The sequence below is a fragment of the Aspergillus undulatus genome, assembly GCF_047715775.1.
Source record: "Aspergillus undulatus strain CBS 261.88 unplaced genomic scaffold BDV17scaffold_84, whole genome shotgun sequence".
Taxonomy (NCBI): domain Eukaryota; kingdom Fungi; phylum Ascomycota; class Eurotiomycetes; order Eurotiales; family Aspergillaceae; genus Aspergillus; species Aspergillus undulatus.
The window spans coordinates 1-25,357 of record NW_027396688.1 but is presented as its reverse complement, the minus strand read 5'-3'; the positions used below and the strand labels follow the sequence as shown (position 1 = coordinate 25,357).

Below are 25,357 nucleotides of genomic sequence, written 5' to 3'. Positions count from 1 at the left end.
TTATCTTCCTTTCTGCGTGCTTGTACATGTCCATACGTGATGTAAAGGTAGGTAATAGAAATCTGATTTTATTCTCAGTAGATGTTGATTTCATAATAGCTTAAAATCAAATAATACAAACCTATCCAGGTTATAAATAGTTATTAGTCATTTTAACACTACAAGGAAGCTGCTATACATCCACATTGATGATAGCATTCATACTTACACAACCTTCCATTCGCTGCAGGAGGATAACACTTTATATTATCTTAGTCTCATGAAATTCACAGATTTGCCTCTATAGCACAGAGGCAGTGCATTGCATCAATTAATTGTACCATGGCCCAAAGTTGCTAAACGCAGGCACCGCACTCTGGATCGAAAGACGGCTAGAAAGGACGGAGAGGATGTCTTGTCTTTTCTTTGGATAAGAGACAAACCCCACGCATATATACTTTGATGTCACAAGGCTGAATCAAAAAGTGAAGTAAAAGGCTGATGTTAGGGCAAGATGGAGGGAAGGAGATAAACCACGCTGGCACTTCATAATTTACGACAGCCAAACTCGTGGCCTAGCCACGGTGAAAATGTCGATTAAGGGCGTGGCAAAAGAGGTATGCATGCGGAAGTCTTGGCGCTATATTGGGTTCTATAATGCATGCTAGAGCACTGCCTAAGGAGCACAGGACAAGAGGACTCTGACTAGACTTCGGTGACACCCGCAGGCCCCTCATTCGGACTCCTCGGCATCCACATCATGGAACTAGGTTCAAATGAATGTAAACAGTTGGATGAACTAAGAGAAACAAACATAGATTGACGTAATACCACCCCGGAAGCGACCCTAGCCATGTCCTTCGCCATTCACCCCATACCAAAGATGTGTCCGCAGGACATCGTCTTTACCCCGTTTGCTGCTCGACTCAATCGCCGAGAGCATTCGTTCGAGAAAGCGACCTCCCACCACATCCGCAACTAGCCAACCCCTACTCGTCTTCTCCAGTCGTCCCTTCATGCTCATTCGTCCCCATCATACGTCAATAAACCACAGTGACAATCTGAAATCGCAAATAACAAGTGCTGGTGCAGTGCATGGAAAATGGGAGTAACGGAAACATGAAAGACATAATATGCACAAACTGGGGAAAGTGGGCAGACAGTGGTCGACAACCGTCCGTAAAAGGTGTTGACAGATCTGACGTGTCAGGCTATCCACCTTCAAAAGACTAGTTGTTCGACATTCGCATCTCCTTCAGTCTGATTACACCGGCGTCGACGCATATGTCCAAAGGTCGAGGGATTCGAAGAACGGGACAGCCGAGTGATTGAGACGTAAATATAGCCACAGTAAAAGCGTTTCAAGAATCGATATCGGGGCCTTCCACATAAACTCGTCATTCAAAGGTATCGAGATCCGCAGCGGACAAGTTGATGTTCCGAGAATTGTTGAAAGGTCTGAACCGATAGTCGATCAAATAATGTGTTGAAAACGCAGTCGGATCGAAGCGGCGGACACCGGAAGACGATCGAAAAACGGGTAGATGGCTAATAGAGAATGCAATAGGGAAAGATAAATGAAAACAGGAGCGGAGTTCCGAGGCGTAAAAGTTCCAAACGGTTGGTTGCACCTTGCAAAGGAGGCAACTAGAACGACGATGATCCCGGGCTCCTAGGCTAGCATCTTGCCAATGGGCAGAAAGCTAGGCTGCATAGATTGAAGAGGACAGGTGGAGACATGTCAAGCTCAACCATCATGCTGCACATAATTTAATACCACTGAGCATCGTCCCGCTTCGAGCGGCTAGCACTAGGCCCATGAGCACCTGAACCAGCAACCTTAGAAGCAGAACGCAGCCTAACGCCGAAGACTATGAGATTAGTCAGATCCTAGGAACCAAAAAAAATGAGAGATAGGACCTCCACGTGCAAGGCCGCACCGAAGAACGAAACGCAGAGGGAGGGAGTTCCCTACACGGAACCTAGGTTTTAGATACTCACATCCTGTCGCTCCCTCCCACAGCACGGTTGGTGTCGGGGGTGTTGTCGAGGGTTCCACGTTCCATGATCTTGCGACGCTGGCTGGAGATAGCACCGGGCTTCGCGGCACCAGAGGCGGGCAGAGCACCCTGGCGACGTGCCTGTTCTTCAGCCTCCTTGTCTTTCTGCTTAGCGTCCACGATCATGGCAGCGTTCTTCTGGTACTTGTAGACGGTCCAGTCGAAAACGTAGTCGTACTGGAAGGATTCGCGGACGAACAGGTCACGGAAGATCTTGCGGAGGTAGGAGTAGTCAGGCTTGTCGTCGAAGCGCAGAGAGCGGGTGTAGTTGAGGTAGATAGAGAACTCGTTGGGGAATCCACGGCAGAGAACCTCGGTGGGTGTGGTCATCTTCTTCTCCATGATACGGTCGTACTTCTGCTTCTTGGTAGCAGCCTTAAGTCCCTGCCAGGGGAGGGTGCCACGGCAGAAATAAAGCATCACGTAACCCAGAGATTCCATGTCATCACGGCGAGACTGCTCGACACCCAAGTGAGTGTTGATACTGGCGTAACGGGCCGTTCCGGTCAAGTTCTTGTTCTCACGGTAGGGGATGTGGAAGTGCGTCTTGGGGTCGCGGTACTTCTTGGCCAGACCGAAATCGATGACATTGACCTGGTTACCACGCTTACCGATACCCATCAGGAAGTTGTCGGGCTTGATATCACGGTGAATAAAGGACTTGGCGTGGATGTATTCGATACGGGAGATAAGCTGGTCGGCAAGCAGAAGCACGGTCTTAAGTGAGAACTTGCGGTTGCAGAAGTTGAAGAGATCCTCCAGACTGGGACCAAGGAGATCAATCACCATGGCGTTGTAGTCACATTCAGTACCGAACCAGCGTACGAACGGGATACCAACACCACCAGCAAGAGACTTGTAGACACGGGCTTCATACTCGAGTTGAGGGTGCTTGGCCTTGACACTTTCGAGCTTGATGGCGATTTCCTCGCCGGAGATAATGTTGGTGCCTATGCAAGTCAGTCTCAACGGGATTACTGGATCCTTAGATTAGACATACCAAGGTAGATATCACCGAAACTACCACTTCCAATCTTACGTCCGATGCGGTACTTATTACCGACACGCAAGTCCTGGGTTGTGTAAGAACACGAAGGGATTTCCGGGCTAAGCATAACAAAGAGCTCACCATAGTTGTCATCTTGCTGGAAGATAAGCTCAAAGAGCTGCTGTAATCTAGAATGGATTAGAATATGAAAAGAACGAATCGGTCGGCGAGCGAGAACGGGATTAAGAGGATCGGGTGTAAGAGGGGGGCTTTTGTTGCGTCGAGGCAGACACGTCAAGACACAGCGAGGCTGAGCCTCTTCAGATGAGAACTTGGCCACTGATGAAAAGGCAGCGAGGCTACAGCCTCAGAGAAATCCAAAGGTCCGCAAGGTGAGGGGGAGGGCTTATGAAGAAGGATAATCGTGGAAGGCACATATCAAAAGACGCACATACCTTGTCAAAGGGTGTTGATAGAAGGATGAGCTAGTGGTGATGTCGACCGTCCCGACCGAAGAAGGCGGAGAGGAAAAGAAAGGAGAATCAGCTGAGAGGTTGGGCGGCTAAAAACAAGAAGCGGAAGACTGCAGAAAGCAGTGAGAGGAGGAAAACAAGAGGCGAGGCAGATCAAATATTGAAGTCCAAGGACAAGGCCCTTGATGCCGGGGAAGGTGGGAGGGAGAGGGAGAGGAGCGAGATCGAGGAAGGAGGAGAGAAGGAACGAGATGAGACGGAGAGAATTGGTGAGGGAGTTGAGGGGGCGGGAAGTGAAAGATTATGTTTAGTAGCGCCCGTCGCTTACTATACGTTACCGGTATCGTATCATCACCAACAATAGCCTGGTCTTCACTCAACCTATTCACTACTTAGATTCAATTATAGAAAAAATCCATTATTCATTATTAAATTTCTCACTGCCTGATAAACAGTTAAGAGCGAGTTATGGCGTTTCAGTTACTCTCTGTAGTAAAATACCAGTGGTGCAGGCCATGGCATGTCAAAAGGCGCGATTGTCAGCTGTCCGGCGAATAGACAGAACTACCATACTACTATAAGAGCAACTGATCCTGGCTAGTAGCTAGGAAGAAGACCCGATCCGTGAAGAACTACTACTACTAGTAGCAGTCTAGATATTAGACAGTATTTGAAATCCATCAGATGATCTCCATAACTATCAGTCACCCTAAAGTATACTACTCCATAACCCAGTCCATATGTATCTATGTACCGTAAATACGAAAAACACCTCCATACACCGCTCCCACCTCTTCTCAATCCCATTAATTAGCAGCGTTAGCGCTTGGGCACAAAGCCAGACCGAGCCATCCCACGCCTTCCTTGCCTTATCTCGTCCCATCAAAGAACACCCGACATCGTACCTGACGAACCCCAGCCCAATCTCGGACAACACAACATACTAAAGTTATAAATAACCCCACCCATGGACTGTTCCCAATCCATGCATCCTGAACAAGGGATCCCGGAGTTGATCCCATCCCGGTCCTGGGGCTCATGGATGATTGCTCATGCTTATCCTCATCACTCACCGCTGGTTGTGGATTACTGTAATGTATGAAGTTTGAGCCGAACCACGATGATCTTAATGGAATTTATGGAGTCGATGATCTGAGCTTTTATTGAGGATCGAAGAGAAATTGGATGGGGGCCGGGGAGTTAAGATTAAGAGGATATATTATCCGGACCGTAGTCTATCCTTCTGGAATAAGTATAGGGGATCAATGGCGGGTTCAACCGCCATGCCTATCCATCTAGATTCTCGACCATGGTCTGAAGACTAGGTATACCTCCACGTATCTGGGTTCATGGCTCGGTATTTACTCACTCACCGTGGGTGGTAAGAAAGACTACCTGAAGGACTGACCATGCATAAAGTCCCGAAAAATAGCCGTTGGAAAAAAAGGCAATAGATGGGCTCCTTGCCTACGTCACCCCGAGCAACACTGACCGCATCTACTTCCTGACAGCGACAGCGAAGTGAAGGAAGAGCAACGCAATGGTGACTTCTGCTCGCACTTCCAGCCTGTAACAAGAATCGTGGCATGCTAAGGTAGGTATCGTCGCCTGTTGGTTGGGCAGTAAGAAGGAACATGGTGCGGGCAGCTACATAAGAAGTTGAAGGGCATGAGGTGACCATGGCCGTATGTCGTCTGTCCTTTGGAGAACTTATCCCAGACACCTTACGATCGGGAAAGAGATCATAAGATCAGGAAGATAAGCAGAAGCAAGTTCATTGTCACCGCTAATCAAACAGACTAGATCAGACAGAGACATCGTCGACTAAAAAGAGTAGGGTAATAGTACATTTCAGGCAAAGAAATATGAGATGGGTATAAGAAGATTGAAGAGGGGGAAGGAACAGAAGGAAAACTCGAACAAATAGAGAAAACATATAGGTAACAAGCATGGGCTCGTCACAGGGTAATACAAGAGTAGTAAGACGAACAAAGACACAGGCAAGACAGACATGTGCAGCAGAGAACAGTGGCAAGAGTCTCAAAAGACCAATCAACGTGATGAAACATCATGGTATAACTCCCAATAGAATATAGACAAGTCATGAGTGCTCCCCAAGCTCCTTAAATCATATTCGCTGCTGCTTGGCCTTCAGCAGCAGTGCGAGGCTTACTCTTCTCCGGAGAGCTCGCTCTCGCTTCTTCTTCGTCCAATCGTCGTCGCCATTCCGCTAGGCTGTCACTCAGCCCCGATTCCTTGGTCGGGGTGCGATCAAAGTCCGTAGACTGAGTGCTCATGCGGTAGTTGCTGTTGGTCGTCTCCCAGTGGGTGCGGAGGGCTTCCAACTCATTTGCCAGCGAGTCGAGAGCCATGGAACCACGGTTATCGAGGAAGGTGTCATTCTGCGACACGGCACTGTTGGCCCTCGATCGACGAGTTCCAGCACCAATAGTACCGCTAGAAGCATTGCTATGAGTACGAGAGATCCCGTTGGCGGCTTGGCCGTGCTGCGACTGTCTTCGATAATTTCCAACTGAGGCCTCAACCTGGTCCAAAAGCATGGAGACCTTCTGCTCAGCATCCACCGCGCGTGTTTCGAGCAGTGAGTTCTCCTGCTTGAGTTGCTCCAGTTCAGCGCGACTCTTCTCGGTGACAGCCAGAAGTTCCTGCCGCATTGTTTCGTACTCAGCGCGGGACCTGTTCTTCTCCGCTTCGGTAGAGTCTAGACTCTCTCTCAGGTTCGCAATTTCTTCCTCGAGGTTCGAGATGGAAAGCGTGGTGTCCTGTTGCAGGTCGTTCAATGACTTTTGAAGTTGAGAGCGTTCGGCTTCCCAGTCGGAAGGTTGTTCGGATCCTCCTTCCGCAAGGCTGTTCTGGGCCGCTTCCAATTCGGACTGGATCTTCGCGTTTTGCGACTTGTATCGAGTGAGCTCGTCCTTCATCCGCTTCAGCATCTTCTCGGTTCCCTTAACGTAGTGAACGGCGGATTGGTAATCGTTTTCAAGCTGCTCCAGCTTCTCTCTGTAGGCGCGGTCGGCTTCTTGCTCACGTGTCTCGAACGAGGATTTCATGTCGTCGTGAGCCTTTAAGCTTGTCGAGAGCTGTTGCTCCAGTTCTCGTAGTCGCGTCTGCTCCGGAGTACCGAATCGGGAACCAGGAGATTCCAGACGAGGAGAGCGTCGACTGTCCGTGTAGCTGACGCCTCGCTCACCAAGGAGGTCCTTCAGGGCGGTATGTTGAACGGCCAGAGCTCCGGCTTCCCTTTGATGACCCTCAATCTTAGCCTTCAGCTCCCTGTTCTCCGCTGTAAACGTTTGGCAATCTTTCATGGCTGCTTGGAGCTGCCGTCGGAGCTGCAGGCCCTCACGACTAGCCTGTTCCTGGTAAGCTTCCAGGCCCGCAATTCTCTCCTCTGCACGGCGTAGTTTCTCCGCCGCTTCATCGGCAGCGACTTGGCTTGCTTTTGCGAGCTTATTTGCCCTCTCAACCTGGGCTTCCGAGTTAGCCACACGCTGATCGACGAGTGAGCGGATTGATGTCTCGGAGTCAAATGAGGAGGCTCGCTCAAGACCCGAAATGAACGCGTTCTTATGAGTCTCGGCTTCTCTGGCGTTGCTCTCGGCCAGTTCTTCGGCATCTCGCAGGCGGCGAGTGGCGTTCTCCAACTCGGAAGTTCGTTCCTCATGCTCAGAACGGAGCTGCAGCAACTTCCTTTCCAAGCCTTCCCGCCGTTCGCGTTCCTCGTCCAACTTCTTTTCTAGGATAGCGGCCTTTTCAGCAGATGCGGTAACGGCTTCTCGAAGACCACCAATATTATCGCCAAAGTCCTTCAAGCGGCCGGAAGAATCTTCGAGCTTCTTAGACAGTTCCTCTTTATCCAAAGCCAGCTGTTTCATAGACGACTCGGCCTCTGATCGCAGCATCGACTCTTCTCTCAGAGAAGCTTCAATCTGATGAAGCTGGGCACGAAGACTTTCCGTTTCCAATGAATTGTTTTGCATTTCCAGCTCAGCCAACCTTCTCCTGGTAGCCTCGGACGTCTCTTCCGCCAACTCCCTGCCACGCTTCTCTTGGTCGAAGTCGGTAGTGAGAGCCTCCATCTTTGACTTTAGTTCATTTTGAGCCGCTAGGGCCAATGCCAGTCTCCGGCTGAGGTCCGTTGAACGTTCGGAGGCTGCCCTGTCGAGATCATGTGACTGTCCGTCTAGCGACGGGGTGCTTTGCTGGCTTCCACCATGTGCAGCAAGCTTAGCACGGGCGTAAGCAGCCTCGTTGACGGCCACATCTCTTTGCTGCTCGACCTCCGCCACGCGCTTGGATGCAATAGCAGCTTGTCGGTCAACAGTAGCTTGCATCTTGGCCAACTCTGCTCTCATTGCAAGGAAGGCCTCGATTAGAGGGCGATCCTCATCAGCGAAAGCATCCGCCGTACGATCGTCAAGGACAGAGTTCGTCGAGATGTTGGGTGTATACCCAGCCTTTTTGGCCAAAGCAAGTTCAGAAGCGTACCAAGCATTGCGACTTCTAAGCGCCTCGAGCTCTTTGACCAGAGCTTCCTGGTGCGCAGTCAATCGTGGCGAGCGCGGTTCGTCACCTGACTTTGAGTACCGGTGTGTCCGAGAGTCAATCGATCCATCGATACTTGCATGTCGGCCGAGTATAGACTCGTCGGCGCTCTCCAAAGAACTGCGCTGTCGCTGACGAAGGGAGCGTTGTCGAGCGGGCGCCATCATTGGGGCAGCTTCCCCAGCTTCCATAGCTCTTGCTGACATTCGCGCAGACTGTTGGGTTGGGGTCCGCTGGCCGGTCGACTCCTGAGCATGCCTAGGGTCTTTTGGAGAGTCCCTTGGCGCCGAGTCTCTCTCCCTTTCACTAGCCACAGCACGAGCCGTGTCGATTGGAGGTCCGCCATAACCGCGCTCCTGCTTAGTGGGCGTCTTGCTTCTGAAATTGTTGCCTTGAGGGCCATTGCCCCTCGGGCCAGGGGTGGGTGCCTGCCCGGGTGGAGGAGGCCCAGCGGGGGCATTGGCAATAGACGCTCGCGGCAGACGAGAGCCCGGTCCCGGTCCAGGTCCTAGATCTGTCGGCCGACCAGTCGGACTGACCACGCTTTCTCGAGGCGGACCTTGGCCCCGTCGGTACTGATCCGGCGGTTGATTATGAGCTTCACGAGATGCCCGGCCCGACGGCGGACCCGACCTATCTCCGGCTCCAGCTTTCGTGGGCCCGGGAAGGGGCGCTTTCTCGCCGTTTTGGTTTTCCGTCGGGTAACGAATCTTCGATGTGTCAAGCATGTAAGCCATGCTGAGCTCCACCGGATCTCTTGGAGCTGAGCTTGGCTCACCCGCCAAGACGATTATCTGTTTTCCAAATGCCGTCATACTGTGCCCTGATCGCGGGGAAGGTGCTGGGCCCATATTCTGGAAAGAATACCACCTTCGAGTGCTTATGCGGAAAGCTGCAAGATCACCGAGGTCGATACCTTCGTCTGTCCGGCCACCGAAAACATACATTACGTCGTTGACAAGGGCGGCAGCATGTCCTTCTCGAGGTGTCGGGATGAATCCAACACAGTCAAGCTGGGTCCAGCTGTTGGATCGAGGATCGTAAGACCAAACGTCATTGAACCACTGTAGTCCGTTCGTTCCACCGAACCTGCCGCAGTGGTAAGCGATAAACCGAATAAAAGACTCACGGGTGAACATACAGATACAACTTGTCATTGAAGCTGACAATAGTGTGGTTGGTTCTTGCAGGGGGGATTTGACCAGGTGGAGGCCCGCCTTCATGGCTGTTCCTGATGAGAAACTCCCACTTGTTGCCGGGTGCCTGCAATTGATTCAAATCAAATGCAACCAGGTCGTTGAAAAAATATCCTTCAACCTGCCCTCCGAAAACGTAGAGCTTCGAGCCCAGAATATTCAGGGTATGACCGTATCGTCCGGTGGGTTTGGGACCTGGGGGTATTGAGCGCGACCATTGCCGGGAGGCTGGTGCGGGTGGGGTTAGCGATTTCTGGCACTTGCAGATCGTAGGGTGGTGAGAGTTATGGCGCATACAAGTATTGAGTAGGTAGAGCGTGTCGTCCAGGGTGTCATTCTCGTCGACTTTGGTGTCTCCGCCGAAGACGATGAAGGCATTCCCGACTAACAAGCTCGCGTGGCCGACACGGGGTCCTGGGCCTTCGGAAACGGTTGCGATGGGAAAGCATGACAAGTTCCCGCTGCTACTTTCCATCATCCAGAGATCTCCTTTGACAGTCGACCCGTCTATTAATCCGCCCATCATGTAGACATCCCCTTCCTTTGAAGCAACTGCGTTGATTGCTGCGCCATATCGTGGGAAAGGATTCGCTTGCGAAGACGAAAAGTTCAATCGACGTTGGGACCATGGGTAAAGGGATGCACCTGGGCTAGAGCCTGGAGAGTTAGTGTGCGCCGCGGACGGCTGAGGGCGCTGGGCCTGCGAGTGTCAATGTGAGAATGCCGCGGCGAGATTTATGGATTGAGGAGACCGGGGCACCAACCTGAGACTCAGACTCAGCCCGCTGCCGCATTCGCTGTTGGTCCGGGCTGTTGGTGCTCGTGACCGAATTCAAAGAATTATTGTAACTCCCGCTGGGAGTCGGCGTCTGCGATGTGACCACTCCATCTTTCGACCCGTTCAATGTGGTTCCGGAGCCCGCTAGTGCTCCTTCAGAGGTATGGACGTTTCTCGTTGCGGGAGGGAGGCCAGTAGCCTGCTGGTTCTTCTTGGATTTAAAGAGGAATGCCATCGTGGAAAGTTATATCGTAAACGGTTCGTAGAAAGGGCAGGGCTATTTTCAGCGGAAGGGGAGGAATCCGACAAACCCCTTCGACAGCAGTCGAATGTCTATCGTCAATTCAATGTCCCAACGGATTGAGATGGGCGAAACAAAGGATACGAAAGGAGCGAAGAGAATGGGCGCCAGGCTGAGAAGTGTGTAAGGAGCGGAGGACACGCAACGAACGCGCGAGTTGGTATTAAAAGTTATTATTAGCGGGTTGGCGGAGACTCGAGCGAGTACGACGCTGATTGTTCGTTCGGTTGATGCTCGACCGTTTCCATCCAAGTGCAGTCAAAGCTGATCTGCTCAAGGTCACGCAGAAAGGAGTTGTGATTGACTCCTACTGTCGAAGCTGGCCTTGCTTCCGACGTTCAAGGGGCATGAGCGGACTATAGAAGCAAAAATAGAGATGGAAAAGGCGAAGAAAAGAACGAAAGGGCCCCGAAAGCAAGAGGAAGGAAAACACACGGGAGAAGGCAAGAGGCCAATCTCTATCGCAAAGGGACGAAGGGGGTGGAGGGAAATGGAGATGGGGGTTGGGGAGCTGAAGACTCGAGCGGAAGAGAAGGGGCAGGAGAGACTGGAAGAACGAGAGAACGAGCAGCTCCGGCGTTTCAACCTCCAGACTTGGCTTAGATAATTCTCGTTGGTTAGTTAGGGGCACACCGCCAGCCAGGACCCAATTATGCATGAGCTGCTGCATTTCAATCTCATCTTTGAGAAAAAAGAAAGAAAGAAATATTTACTATACCAGAAAATCTCTCTACTGTTGTCGCGTAGTTATTCATCTGGCTATTTCGGCATCCTAGCTCTCTATGTAGCGTATGTATCTGCTACAATCCCACGTCCGCAGAGCACTATTTATACAAGGACCTCAAGTCTCCAACATTGGAATAAGACAAGTTCCAACCCCAGGACTCTCTTGCATATGCTCGGGGGATACGTATTTTGCGGCGCAGATAATGTACGATGCACTTTGTACCTGCGATCTGCGTGGGATACCCAAGTTTGGGGTCACAAGCTTTCGCTTGCGATTGTGACTGTGGCAACAATCCCTGGTAACCTCAAGTAAGCGAGAGCGGCGATCATCCTCAAAGCCCAAGCCATGATTCTGAGATTCTGAGTTAGATTTCCATGGATCCTCGAGTCTTCCTTGCCCCTCAGGTACGAATCGTGCCACTGGTGCACCGTGCCGGACTGAGGCAGGTTTCTTCTGCAGAGATCTACAATTCTCATCTTCCAATGCGCCGTTGGAATGTGGGGCTGATGGAAATTCGCCAGGAACAGGTTCGTGGTGGTTTCCAGATTCCCACGCTGAGGCCCGTGAGTCCCGGTCTGGGCTTTGGGGATGGGTCTGTCCGCTTTTGGTCGGCTGCTGAACACGTCGTATATATGAGTCTACCACGATATTTATTTGACCTGATCTATATCAATTGAAGAACAGATGCTCCAGAGTACACCCCGATTAAAATAGCACGTGTTGCGGTCATGATTCTCCAGCAACTAAGCCCAATCAGGCTTACCCCAAGCCACCCTGTCCCGCTCCAGCCTCCAAGCCGCGGCCGTCCATGGAGCAACACCGTGACTGCGAATCTTGGCCCTGGCATTATAGTCAATCTTATTCACAATAAAACTGAGTCGCTCCTCTATATACAAAGTAAGCAGAGGAATGCTTCGTATGGACTTCATTTCTCTCGTCAGACCAGCTCCATCGTCCCTGTCAAAAAGAGCACGGCCCAATCCGAGGCTCATCTCCGCTTTGATAGGACGGGGCGGGATGGCTCGCCCTGTTTGTGTAGCCCCCTTTGTGCCTCATTCAGGGCATCCCTGGATTCGCCGGCGGGAAGAACAACCAGCGGTGTCGCTTCAGAATAGATAAACCCAGTTGGTTATATTCTTGTTTGCGCCTCGATTTTGTTTCAAACCAATTCCCCGCCTGGGCATCACTATGTTGCACCAATGTATAGAGCATGACTCGTTTCTAGGCACGAATCTCCAGGTGCGCTGCTCGGAGTCGCAGTCCAGCTCCCTTGCTAATGCAAGCCCGCTGGAGTGACTGGTCCATGTTCCTGCATATACTGCACCTAGTGCTAGATTGGTCAACGTTGAATCATACCTAAATGCTAGGACTGACCTGCAAGGATAATTCGTCAGTAAATATCACCGAAGAGCTCAGAATCACGTGCTTTAATGCGGAGAACGGGCACCACCTTATCAGAAGGCCGAGCACTCCGACATACCTAAGCTTCAGTAACCACATCGCCCCAAACATCACTGACAGCACCAATGGACCCCGAACCCGACGTCTCGTCCGCAGACCAACCGCCCGTCTTCAACTACATCCTATCCTTCCTCCTCGTCGGCGTAGCATGGGGTTTCACGACCCCTTTTATCCGCCGCGCCGCGGCCGATTTCAATGCGCGTCAGGAACAGAAGCAACAATTGCAGCAACCGACTGAGCTCCAAGCTACCCGGACACGGTTCGGCTCTGCGAATACCGATCGCGATCACGATCGCGACAGTGATAGGGAAAGCGAATGCGAGGGCGACGAAGACCAACCGCTCCCTCCCGCATCCTCAACAGCAACACCTGCAGCCCAACCGACCCCGGCCTGGATGAACTCGAGCTCCAACTCGTGGCTGCGGACAAGGATCGTATCGATATTCTGGACGGTCGTGAATCTGCTTCGCACACCGGCTTACTCGGTCCCGCTTGTGATAAACCTGACGGGGAGCGTGTGGTTTTTTCTTCTAGTAGGGAAGCATGGTATGTCCGCATATTTGAAACATCAACCGACCTGGGGGAGAAAAAGTGTGACTGACAATGCATTGGCAGAGCTCTCATTGACAGTTCCGCTGGCGAACTCAAGCGCGTTCCTCTTTACAGTGCTGGGGGAGTGGTATGTAGAGCGGAAGGTCATTGCGAGAGAGACGTGGTTGGGCATGGCGCTGGTTTTGGGCGGGATTGCTATTTGCGTGCAGTCGAAGTCGTAGGGTATCCTTAAAAAACAGACGTTATACAGATGAACCACAATTATGCCGTGATATTAGTCCATGCGTCAAAAAGAATATCTGGGAAGAGAGAGAAAAAAAGAAACGCGTGCATCATCCGTGAATCGAACACGGGCCTCATCGATGGCAACGATGAATTCTACCACTAGACCAATGATGCTAGTTGTTGAAGAACAGCATCAATTTTAGCACTATGTACATTATTAACAAAAAATAAGCCCTATCTTCTGCAATATATCACACAGTATATCCCAAAGGGCCAATGGCCAGCAATTATGACTTACGAGTGAAGTGTAAATAATAGATGTTGTATGTTTATCAGGCACATTCCCCTCCTTTTCATCTTCTGGGCTCTTTGGTCCCGCCGGTGCTGTGCGTTTCCGTATGCCATCGCGGCCTGGCGTCTTTTTGCTTCAGATGTATATATATTCAAGGTCACAAGTTGATGCGTGCAGTCCACTTAAACTTTACCTCACCAGAACCCAAGAAAACCCCGCCATCGAACCCGAACTTGATATCTCGATACAGAACATCTAGTCTCTAGCCCAGCTACATTGTTAGCCGCCCATACCCCTGCCAAGCGAGCAACCCGCACATCCACTCCACCGAGGACCCTCCATACATGCCTCAAGCAAACCCTGCAACATAAACCACTGATTGAACCAACGAAGCAAATAAGACCACAGCGTACGGAGAACAGAACAGAACAGAACAGGGACCGTCTGCTCTACCTAGCTCAGCGAAGCCGCACCCAAGTCGCCACTGCGCTCTGTAAACGTACGGTGGCCAGAAGCAAAAAGAGCCCCGGATTGAGTGCATCAAATTGCTGCTGGGATACAACGTCACCAGCAGGACGAGGGTTATCTATCCGAATAGGTTAAGCTGCTGCCATGTGCAACAGTACCTTATCATGTTCAGGACAAGTCAAGTATCCATGGACCCTATGGTAGTGCTCCAGCTCCCCGCACCTGTATCCTATTCAAGCTGGACCTTTGGATAAATTGCTCGAATGCGAGTGAAATGGGGATGGTGGTGCGTGTGGCCAGCCTGGGGAATCACTCCCGCCTGTTGACAGGAGTTGAACCAGATCACGGGGGATGAAGGGCACGGTGTCTCCTGCAAAACAACAAGATTGTTATACCAAGTACATGAAAATCCATCCCAATGCAGCCCCTAAGAGAATCCCATACCCCCCCCCAATAGATAGAAAACACCCAAAAGACCTACGGGATAGCATCCGGATTCTCCCTAAACCAGATAACCGCCCTCTCAATCCCCTCCTGCATCCCCACCTTCGCCTCATACCCGAGCACCCGTCTCGCCTTCTCCCCATTAAGCGTCCTCTCCAACGTACTAAACCGTATCCCCTCGCGCGTAGAATTCGCAACCCTAGATCCCCCACTAACGGCCCAAACAATCCACTCACTCACAAACCCCATCACAAGCCCAACCCACTTCGGTATAACGACGATATCCTTCTTCTCGATTGGACGGCCAAGCTGCTTCGAGATCTCCCGCTGAAAGTCCCAGAAGCGCCAGGGGTCGCCGTTCGTTATGTTGAAGACCTCGCCCTCGACACGCTGCGGCGCGGGCAGGGGCGCGTTGCCATGCGCGGAGACCAGTGCGTGAGCGGCGAGGAGGTGTGCGTCTGCTAGATTGCCCACGTATACGAAATCATAGGCGTTTTTGCCAGGTCCCATCTGGAACCGGGACCGGCCGGCCAATGCGACGGCAACCATCTTACCCATTGAGTTTGTGTCGCGCTCGCCGAAGGCAAGGCAGGGTCGGAGCGAGGTGGTTAGGAAGCCCATTTTGCGGTTCGCGGCCTGGATGGCTTCCTCGGCGTCTGCTTTGGCGAGACAGTAGAGTCGTTTCTGATCTGGGTAGTGGAGGATAGGCATTTCCTCTGTCCCGTTGATCAGGTCGGTGTGATTGTCGTTGATCACGCCCGAGGTGGATGTATTTATGAGCGCCTTGACGGTGCCGATCTTGGTAGCTGTGTTGAGGACATGATGCGTGCCGTCTACGATGATCTCGCGATAGGCTGCCTCGGGGGCATCGGAGAACTCGGGGGATGCGGTGTGGAAGATTGTTACTGGGCGCGCGAGGGACATGACATGTTCGACGTCTGCGACGGAGGAGAGGTCGCCTTTATGGTAGGTTACGGTGTCGGAGTTGTGGATGTTTCTGGCGGTGTTGACGTCGATGCAGTGGATGATGCAGTTGGGGTCTTCGGCCAGGAGCTTGGAGATGATGTGGTAGGCTATGAAGCCGTTGCCGCCGGTGATGAGGACGGGACTGAGACCTGACATGTTGATTGATAGTCTGCCCAGATGGTAAGTTGGTCGGCAGTTGGAGAGGCAAAAGCCGATGTGAGGAAGAAGAGCGAAGGAAAAAGGAGAGTAACTGCAGCATAAGCAGAAGCGGCTCTTTATCTATTGTAAGCGAGTGGTACAAGCAAACGCAAGTGGCTTAGCCTACGGTACTCATTTCTTTCTTTTCTTGGTATGTCCCTGGGCCAAACGGCTTCCAAGAAAAGTTAAAATTGACTTATTCTTACAATCATAACTAGTCAAGTTGCTCAAAAAAAAAAAAAAAACCTAAAAAAACTGCAGCCTCCTCTATCTTACACGGAATTGGTATCAAGTAGCTCCAGCTCCTGTGAGCCACCCCTGCCATTCCCTCCCTGGCCATCCTTCAGTCTCTCCACATTACGATATCCTTGAGGTTTACTCGAGCGCCTGCTCTCCTCACTCAGAGCGATCGAAGTCCCCTTTGATGCCCGTGTGAGATGCAGCAGCGACGCGGCGGAACTATAGAACGACGAGCCAAGTGAGCGAAGCTGTGTGAAGAACATGGGTAGGGACGTGGCACACGCGACAATGATAGCGACATTCATTTCCACAATGCTACCACAGTTAGCACTACGCTCTAGGCTGTGCTTGCAACTTACGAGAACTCAGCATTGCGGCCCTGAATCCAGAATGTATCTGTACTGTGGTAGTGAATGGAGAAGTTGACCAGTCGAGCCAAACTGGCTGCACAAGCACTGTCAAAAGATCAAACCTGTGTTCCAGAATCAGAGATGCACAAGGGAAGACTAACCCAAGTCCACTAGCAAACACCAACAAAAGCCCGATTTTCCGCCTCTGGCTAACCTGCAACTTAGCAAGCCGCGGAATGGGCAAGATCAAGACATAAAAGTCTGTGGTGACATTAACCACAGAGACAATAATCACCATGGGCCCCGAGTTGAACCGGCAGTACGAGTCGTTTCCATCCCCCAGCTCCGCGCACTTCACGATACTGCCAATGGCAATGCTGATGCAGAAGGCGTACATCACGGCGTCAGCAACGATGCCTATCCAGGATGCAATGACCTCCCGCCGCAGCGGGAAAATGCGCTTGTATAAGAGTAGGATCGAGATCTTTGCGAAACAGAGTGTCCACGGGAAACTGATGCCGCCGGCTGAGAGTTTCTGGTCTTGTTCGTTAGCGCCTGATGCCAATGCTAAAGCCTGCAACTGCTCTGCTTGAGAACTGTAACTGTACCCGGTTGGAAGAGGGGTCTATGAGATCGATTGCTCGGACATCCCACATGTGCCGTCCTAGACCCATCGGCAATGCTACAGCTGGTTAGTCAAGGCTAGTACCTAGAACTCGGGAAGGTAAGGTAGCAACTGACTCTGAGTGTAGAGCGCCATGTGAGTTATAGAACCGCACTGACTTGTTAGCCTGCCCAGTTGTATAGGGACTTTACGGATCGACCAACTTACTGCCGCAAGTACACAGGTAGCTAAATGAGACTCAGTAACCCATCACAGTACAAACAGATCATATCGAGAATGAGAACTCACTGTCTTCAGCACCCCAGATCTTCGTGATGCGAGTCCGCACATAAACTCTCGCAGCGACAACCGCCAGCATAAGCGGTACAAAAACCGCCAGGAGCACAATGATGGTCGTCTTTCGCGACGGCGGATCCTCGAAATTCGGCACCACTCCTGGCGGCGGCGTTGCAGCCGGCCAGCTGGGGTCTATAACCATAGCCGGCGAGGGCGAGGCCATGATGCAGCGATGCGATGCGATGCGATACTGAGGTGAGAGTCGAGTCTGCTCTTCTCCAGCGGCTGAGGCAATTGGCTTCTGTGTGAGGTCATTTTTATCAGGACCGCAAGGACATGGACGGAGATAACGTTGGGTTGTGGGACATGGCTGCACACCTCCACAGGCCGGACACGGAGCTGAGAGCGCGCGTCATCCCCGGTGATTATCTTGCCCGAGGTGATTTTACAATCGCAACCAATACTCTGGAGGCGGATGGAGGCATTGCAGCAGGGTGGCATCTGCTTAGACGCCGATAGGGCTGGCTTGGTAGGGTTCGTGCTGATCTGCTGGCCCAGCTAAGCATTTGTATCACGCAAACATATATTCGATTGGATATTATATCATTATTGTTATCTTGAACGGCTGACATGCAGAACTAATACCTTATGAAGGGGAAAGACTGGAAGCGAAGTAGCAGAGTGGGGTAGCATCTACCTACAAAGGCTCTGGCAGGGTTTGTGCTGACCCGAGGTCGGGCGAAAGGTTTGTGTCACGCAAACTGATATCCTTTTGCACATACGGAGGAGCAATGTCTGTCAACTATCTGACATGCGAAGCCAAGAGAGGATGAGTGGCGACAAGGAGCGTCGGCCATGGATGATTTGACCACAGCGTCCCGTCTTGTTTGCCTGCAGTTCTCAGGGTTGGTTGTAGCCTTGTAGGAGCGCAGACAGGTGCCCACTGCAGTTAACAGTTAACAGGCAATGCCAGCGTCGTCAGCCTCGCCGACCCTGGTTTCTCGAATGCTGCGGTGAACAGAAGCAGCACCTGAAACGCCGAATAACTGTCCAAGTGCAGGGAGGGTGGGGGACAGGCTGACGACGAAGAAAGCCCTTGCGATAACCTAGCCATGGAGACGAGAGGAGAGAAGAGGCCGCATAAATAACTTGACTTCCATATGCATGCAACTTGTCCTGGACCCGAGCCCCGTTTCTCAGTTGACTTGACTTTGATGCTTCGCTTGCCCATCGTTATATTATCGGAACCGAAGGATGAGTCTAGCCTACACAACCTATGTCCTCCTCGCAACAACGGTAGCCTCGTATCCACTAGCAAATGGCCTCCTCATCTTTTTATGCTCCCTACCGCCGGTGCTCTTTGCGAGCCATTACAGGAACAATAATATTACCACTAATGATAATAATAAGTCCCAAACGCAAAGTCAAAGTCGAGGCGGATTGGAAGCGTGCAGATGCAGATGCAGATACTACCACCACCACTACCGCTATCCCCTCTGGCTTTCTCTCCTCCTCCCCGCATCAGCATCCCTCGACCTCTCCCTCATCTTTGCACTACACCCTGTCACAATTGCGTATCCATATCCGACAGAAACGGATTCTGCCAAGCTGCCTTCCCCGGACCGGTTCATGCTCCAGGTTCTTGGCTTCTTCGTGATGGAAGGAGTTTGTCGGCGGTTTTTGGTCGCACCGCTGGTGTCATCCGTGACGACAAGGCTGCATCATGAGCAGGGACAGGAAGCAAATAATGCTGCGGATGATGGCGATGACATTGCAACCGCGGCTATCGTGGACTTCTCAACACCCCGCATTGCCCTGATCCTGGGGATTGCGGTTTTGGGGGTGCCGTGCTGGTTGACGAGGAGGTTGGGCTTGGGGAGGTTGCATCCGTTGAGCATGGCGGGTTGGGTGATTATAGATCAGAATCTCTCTACGCTGGGTCGCTGTAACTGTAAGAGGGGATGATTTGTTGTTCTGTATGTACCATAGTAGCATGATAAGGCTACTTCCTATCTACTCCCGGCCGTCATTTGGTGTCTACTACTTAGTATCTAGGTAGGCGAAACTTCGTCCTCCTGCCCCTGACGACGAGAAATAACAAGCCGCATGTCACTTATAGGGGACCCCGGCCCTGAAGAGACCGGCCGAAAGCCCATCTCTGGAAGTTGATCCAACGGCCGGATCGTGAATCTATGAACCAAGAGTGCAGTAAAGGTCAGCACAAGTCGGCGGCTCAGAAAGCGGCCGACGCATTTATGCTTTCCCCCTCCAAAGGGAAGAAAACTCTTACTCTGTCCGAGCTCGGGGTTGGAAAGGAACCGCTCTGGCCGGAAAAGATCCCAATCCTGCGAGAGCAGAGGATGAGACATGGCGAGCTGGCGGTATGGAACGACAGTGTGCGTGCCGGCTTTGAAGATGCGACCGTTGATGGTTACATCTTGCCGCATGGTTCGTGCGGAGCTGGTGCTTAGAGCAATTCGGTGGACTTCATTGTATAGGGCTTCGAGTAAGGGGTTTCGTTCCAGGCCAATTGAGAGAGAGGAGAGCGAGAGCGATTCGGGTTCAGGAGCATCTGCGGAGAGGATGGAGGCTACTTCGGTGGTGACTGCTTCCAGTGTCGCTGGGTTGGACGCGATGTGTGCGATCAGCCAGAATACTATCTTGAATGTGTTTGCGTTGGTACTGACGGTGTTAGCTAGGGCTTGAAGAGGTACAGGAGAGGAGACGAGGAGACTCACGCCCAGAAGACCATGAGCAGATAAGAGGCCATGTCTTCTTCGCTCATCCCACGGATTCGCATCTCCGCCACGGCGGCCTTGATAGCCCAGCTTTGGTCTCCCTTTTTCGACTCCGGCAAGCGTAAGAATTCGACTAGGCAGTGTTGCACCCTGGCCCTGGCGGCGTAAACCTCTCTGGCAAATGGCTTCGGGATCCTGAAGAGCAGCTGCCAAAGGCCATGGTCAACCTGGATGTGATCATCAATGATGCTTGGCGAAAGCTCCCAAATGGCATTTCCAAACCAAGCTGTCGTGATTGCCCGGATGCTAGCAACCTGAGCCCACTTCCATAACGAGACAGTCAGGTTCTGACCGTCTTCCGATGCATCCAGTAGCGTTGGAGTGCCAATCCCACCCCAGCGGGCCTGAGTCTCGAGGACCTTTAAGGTTCGAGCTAGGAGTTCATTTCCAAGATTCCTGTCGAGGAGTTGCTTCTTCATGAGCTCTTCAGCCACCTTGTATAATGACGGACGATTTGTGACTATCACCTTCCCACCGGAGACAGATATGGTGGATTGGTGATCGTTGTCTATCTCAGAGATCCCAGGACCGGAGCAGCCAAGGCCATGGAGTAGGTCTTTGATATGCTCAGTGTGTATTATGTCCGGTCGTTCTCTCAACACCTCAGTCGCGTCCTGCTCGGAGAAGACGAAAATGACTGTGTGGCCAAATATGGTGAGAGCGACCGGTTCCCAGCTGCTATTGCAGTATTTACTAGGTGGACAATCAGCGATAGTAAACCAGACTTAGATGATTACTCACATTGTAGAAGAAAGTAAAGCGTGGGGGTCTCTTAGCATTGAAATTGCATGGCCTTTCGGTTATTAGTGCTGCCTTACAGAAGGGTCGAGGGCGAATGGGCCGTACCGATAACTGTCCTTGTGTGAGTAAAGGCATGTATGCGCACCGTCACCCAACAAACTTACATGGGATCGTATATGAAAGCTCCCTGGGCGAGTTTGGGGTGACGAAAGGACGGATGGTGAATCGCCAGAGGCGCCAGAGCACGTACCCGACCAAACCGTATACCATCGGAGTGAGCGGGCGCATTCCACCCCCTGTGAGCCCAGAGACAAGAGGAAAGGGTGACATGTCGTTCGAGTTCTGCCGAATTGGCCTTACCCAAAACCTACCTTATGGTATGAGGTGACGGAGACAACAACAGCCGAGTATTGAGCTTCCCCCTAAACCTCCAGCCCTTTAAGCCACTGCAGGGCTATCTTATATCCAGTATCAGCTAAGCGTCATCACACACCCACTGATGGTTCGCAAATCGAAGAACGGCAGCGACATCAGCAATCAGCAGCGGGCGACAGCGACAGAACAGGGACAAGGACAGGGACATGGGTGCCGGAGCTGACGGAGCGTCTTGACTTTGCCATCATCGGCAGGAGCGGCATCCAGCCATTTTTAGTCTTTTCCTAGTGACAAGGTTCTCGCTTATCTTTCTTCAAGATTCTTGATCTGAGGGTCAGCTGCCCAGCTGACGTTGATATTCAGATCATCGCACAGACTTGACTCGGCATTGGATCTGACTCGCTTCGATGTTTACCCCAAGGCCGCTTGATTCCGATTCAATCATTCAGCTGAGGATTGCGACGTCAGCTCTGGCAGGGTTAAGATGCACCGTGGACGAGACTCTGGCTTTGAGGGGCCCCGCAGTCCCATACCATCGATGATGGCTAGACAGCGAATATTCGATGGTAGACAATAGCTTAGGCTTCTTGTCTCTGCACTGACTCTTCATCAAACCTGGAAAGCAGATATCTTCCTATTCCTGCAACATGGGGATCGCTGCTTCCCTGTGCAGCGCGCTGCTGCTACTACTTTGGTATCGGGTATGTGTTCGCCTCAGCGTTGACAAGTCCCGAAAAGAGTCATGGCAAAACATCGTTCTTGTCGAGCCGTCAATCTATATCCTGAAGTTCGTCCGCGGTCTTGAATATCTTTGGAACGGGCCTGAGATACTGCGCCAAGTACACTCACTCGTAGGTCTCTTCACTCAAAGCCAGCAGCACAGAGGCTAAGCACATATTCAGGTGAAAGATAAAGATATGCCATATGCCATACCCACACCGGAAACATATCAAGTGCATTTCTCATCTGCAGCTCACATCAAGCAGCTGATTCAGGCGCCAGACACACACTTGTCACTCCATGCTTTAGCCAAGGATGTACATTTTTAACCTCCACATCCAGGTCTTAACATGACATGCACATGAAAACATCTAATAACGAGTATCTAGACGTTCCAACCCCGTTACACCATGAACGGACTTGCAGTTGACGATTGCATGAGCGCCAACGGCACAATCCATCAGCGCGCCCTGCAAGCCTCGCTCCGCTCCCACCTCCGAGCCCTAAGCCAGCCTCTGAGCGAATGCATAGCAAGAACCCTCACCAAGGAATTGGCAATAAAAAGCGGCGACGGCGAGCTTCTCGCAGACGGCTGGCGCGCACTGCAGATATTTCCCCTGGCTAAGCGACTGATCGTCAGCGCGAACGCCCTGGTCTTCTTTGGCGAGGAGGTATCCAGCGACCCAACCTTCCTCAAAGCCGCCTTGGAATATCCGGAACATATGATGGAAACGGCCGAGGCGTTACGTCTTATTCCCTCGTGGCTCGCACCGCTTGTCGCGCCTTTTCTAATGCGCGGCCATAGAGCCGTGAAAATCCTACTTGATTATCTTACCCCAGTCGTTGAGGGCCGTCTTCTTAACCTGGAGCAACACCTGGAGCGAAAAGTAGACTGCATCCAGTTCTTCGTGAACGCAGTCGTGGCAAAGAAGCAGCGGGACAAGTGGCCCGCACAACGTATCGTGCAAGTCCTTCTGGGGATCTGGTTTGCCTCTGTCCATCAGCCAGCCATGTGTCTTTTCTACGCTCTCGACGACCTATGCCTCCACCCACAGTATATTCAAGCACTGCGAGATGAAGTCTCAGTCTCTCAAACCATGACCATGGCCAATAACGAACCTGGCATCGACATCAATACCTGCCCACTCCTAGACGCCTTCCTTAAAGAATCCGCCCGGTTAAACCCAACAGACTCGATCTCCGTCCGCCGCAAAGTCCTCCAGCCCTATACCCTCTCTGATGGAACACGCCTCGCGAAAGATGATGTCGCCTGCATCTCTCTACAGCCGATTCTGCAAAGCCCAGAGAACTACACAGACCCGCTTACATTCAACCCTTATCGGTTCATGAAGAGCACGAGCACAAAGAGTGCTAGCAGCACGTCCATCACCAGCAGCAGCTCCAAATTCACAGACGCAGACGTGACCTTCCCTATCTGGGGACTGGGAAAACACGCTTGTCCCGGTCGACACTACGCCTCGCTTCTCTTGAAGCTGGTGCTCGCCCATATCCTACACCGTTATGAGATTAAGATGGCCGATGGGAAAGCCGAGATGAAGAAAAGATCGTTCTACTGGCGGTCGGCTATCGTGCCGAGGTCTGGAGCTATTTTGTACTTTCGTGAGCGGAAATTACCATTAGGATTAGGATTTGGGACGGAGTGACCCAAGTATGGACAGAGTGGTGCACTACCCTACACCTGTTAAGATTGAAGCTCTTCCACGCCTAGAATAAGAAGCTGGCTGGTTCTGCTCCAAGTCATGCTCGTCACCAGAGAGTATTTTCTGATAATCTGACCATGACCATGACCATAACATCCTCTTCGGTTTACCGTTGGGTTGGCACGACGGGAAATCAAATACTATCATCTCAGATCTCGCCAGCATGCACTGCAGCAGCTGGTTAACAGGGCTTTCAGCTCACGGGGACATAACATAGCCTTCACTCTACCTATAATATCTCTGCCTGGTAGCTAGCCACTGCAGACAAGACGCATTCCATTCCTTCTGACTGTAGTATGGGGGTGCTTCTAAAGGCCCTACTGAGTAGGTAGGGCTTAGGGCAAGGCTTGCGGCGTATAAGTACCATACCTATGAGAGTGAGCACAGGTATTGGTACGAGATAGAGACCGAGACTGGATGAGAATCATACTTGTATTTTGCTTGCGGATATGATATGGTACCTTGGCGATCTAATACCAGGCTTTGCTCGTACTCTTGTCTTGATATATATACCTTAGAATAGATAGGTCGTCTTGGGCCGAGAATTGTCTCTAATAGCTCTAATGCACAGGATGGACCCTTGATATAGGATGGGATAGGGATAGGATCAAAAACCGTGATCTTGCTGTTGAGGATCGTGATATTCGCAGTTGGGAGGGGCGCCGGGTCAAAGGCCAGCTCTCCGGGCGTCGAGATCTCCCCCTAGGGGCTGACAACAGTGGCTGGATCTCTGAATAGCTTCACTTTTTTGATTTCGGGCAATTTTTTCAGGCATATTGAGTTCTGATGTCATATAGTGAATTTTAGGTATCTCTATGATATCAGCCTCGTTAGTTGTGACGGCTGGCAGATTGTCTGGCTGCGCACATGCTACGACCCAGGTCTCGCCGACAAATACGAACAGATGAAATCCGCATCCGAGGTCCCTGGATGGGGGGTCTCAGGGGACAAGATCCTGGATGACCCCACCCGTTACGACTTTGACGACGATGGCAGCGACTCCTGGCGACAGGTGTTGGTTCGCGTACCGGGGATCACGGATTTCAGTGGCGTTTGGGGCGTGGACGGCGGCGGCAGTAGCATACGGTACCGCAGTGGGCAGGACGATGAGGAGATGATAGCGCAGTACCAGGAGGGCGAGGAGCGGTGGCGGGATCTCAGCCTAGCGCAGCTAAGAATCCAAGCGGGTCTGTACCTGTTGGATCGCGAGGCCATCGAGTCTGGATTGATCAAGATTCTCTGGCTGGACGAGCATGGGCAGGTTGCCTGGGAAAATCAGTTGGATCCTTCCACTTCAGCTCTGAGTCGGCTAACAGGATCCCTCCTGAACGCTACGAGTCTGGTGGAAATGACCGGCTACGACGGCACCCGCGGCGCTCTGATTGAAAACTAGACTGCTTGGCTGCCCATGTGAGATGTGAGATGTGAGATGTGTCGGAACATACTGCCCTCCGGTACCGCCTGCCCCTGGGGTCGACCTTGCTTAGTCATTACTTAGTAAGCTAGATATCCTTAACGTAATCCACGGGCGAACCGCGCTTACGGGCGAACCGCGCCTTTTCTGCCACTTCCCCATGTCAACATCTTCAACGCGTTACCTCTTTACCAATTCTCTATAAAATGCCTCTATCTAAAGAATCCCGCATGCAGATGGCTATTGCTGCTTCAAAAACTGGAAAAATAAAAAAAATAAAAAGGGCTGCTAGGACCTTTAGTGTGCCTGAATCCACCCTTCGTGAGCGGCTTGCAGGTGTCAAACCACGATCAGAAACACGTGCCAATAGCCATAAGTTGACAAAAATTGAAGAGGAAATACTTGTGAAGAAACTATTAGATG

The 25,357-nt window shown here is 51.7% G+C and overlaps 7 protein-coding genes and 1 non-coding gene across 8 annotated transcripts; 4 read left to right on the top strand and 4 right to left on the bottom strand.

Moving 5' to 3' along the window:
- Positions 1-1,619: 1,619 nt before the first annotated feature.
- Positions 1,620-3,260, bottom strand: BDV17DRAFT_233603 (casein kinase 1 family protein). Its single transcript, XM_073755829.1, has 4 exons — positions 3,169-3,260; positions 3,040-3,112; positions 1,955-2,989; positions 1,620-1,837 (listed from the first exon to the last, which is right to left on the bottom strand). The coding sequence occupies exons 1-3, from the start codon at positions 3,178-3,180 to the stop codon at positions 1,977-1,979; spliced, it is 1,098 nt and encodes a 365-aa protein (XP_073610486.1). The 5' UTR covers positions 3,181-3,260; the 3' UTR covers positions 1,620-1,837; positions 1,955-1,976.
- Positions 3,261-10,942: 7,682 nt separating this feature from the next.
- On the top strand, positions 10,943-11,680 carry BDV17DRAFT_276427 (uncharacterized protein). Its single transcript, XM_073759331.1, has one exon. The coding sequence runs from the start codon at positions 10,994-10,996 to the stop codon at positions 11,378-11,380; it is 387 nt and encodes a 128-aa protein (XP_073610485.1). The 5' UTR covers positions 10,943-10,993; the 3' UTR covers positions 11,381-11,680.
- An 884-nt stretch (positions 11,681-12,564) lies between these two features.
- Positions 12,565-13,472, top strand: BDV17DRAFT_276423 (uncharacterized protein). The gene is made up of 2 exons (XM_073759330.1): positions 12,565-13,075; positions 13,145-13,472. Exons 1-2 carry the CDS (start codon positions 12,595-12,597, stop codon positions 13,300-13,302), a joined length of 639 nt encoding a protein of 212 aa, XP_073610484.1. The 5' UTR covers positions 12,565-12,594; the 3' UTR covers positions 13,303-13,472.
- Positions 13,410-13,480, bottom strand: BDV17DRAFT_t139. Its single transcript has one exon. It is a non-coding gene; the product is annotated as a tRNA-Gly (tRNA).
- Positions 13,481-13,659: 179 nt separating this feature from the next.
- BDV17DRAFT_285247 (NAD(P)-binding protein) lies at positions 13,660-17,388 on the bottom strand (the record flags this gene model as incomplete). Its single annotated transcript, XM_073760673.1, has 8 exons — positions 13,660-13,717; positions 14,548-15,645; positions 16,125-16,229; positions 16,274-16,369; positions 16,426-16,799; positions 16,873-16,946; positions 17,006-17,074; positions 17,178-17,388. 8 exons carry the CDS (start codon positions 17,386-17,388, stop codon positions 13,660-13,662), a joined length of 2,085 nt encoding a protein of 694 aa, XP_073610483.1.
- A 642-nt stretch (positions 17,389-18,030) lies between these two features.
- BDV17DRAFT_233444 (uncharacterized protein) lies at positions 18,031-19,173 on the top strand. Its single transcript, XM_073755828.1, has one exon. The coding sequence runs from the start codon at positions 18,420-18,422 to the stop codon at positions 19,128-19,130; it is 711 nt and encodes a 236-aa protein (XP_073610482.1). The 5' UTR covers positions 18,031-18,419; the 3' UTR covers positions 19,131-19,173.
- A 43-nt stretch (positions 19,174-19,216) lies between these two features.
- BDV17DRAFT_296139 (cytochrome P450) lies at positions 19,217-21,034 on the bottom strand (the record flags this gene model as incomplete). Its single annotated transcript, XM_073763229.1, has 5 exons — positions 19,217-19,847; positions 19,904-20,656; positions 20,705-20,756; positions 20,810-20,815; positions 20,869-21,034. 5 exons carry the CDS (start codon positions 21,032-21,034, stop codon positions 19,217-19,219), a joined length of 1,608 nt encoding a protein of 535 aa, XP_073610481.1.
- Positions 21,035-21,726: 692 nt separating this feature from the next.
- Positions 21,727-23,475, top strand: BDV17DRAFT_301639 (cytochrome P450; the record flags this gene model as incomplete). Its single annotated transcript, XM_073764295.1, has 3 exons — positions 21,727-21,930; positions 21,982-22,116; positions 22,189-23,475. The coding sequence occupies 3 exons, from the start codon at positions 21,727-21,729 to the stop codon at positions 23,461-23,463; spliced, it is 1,614 nt and encodes a 537-aa protein (XP_073610480.1). The 3' UTR covers positions 23,464-23,475.
- Positions 23,476-25,357: the final 1,882 nt, after the last annotated feature.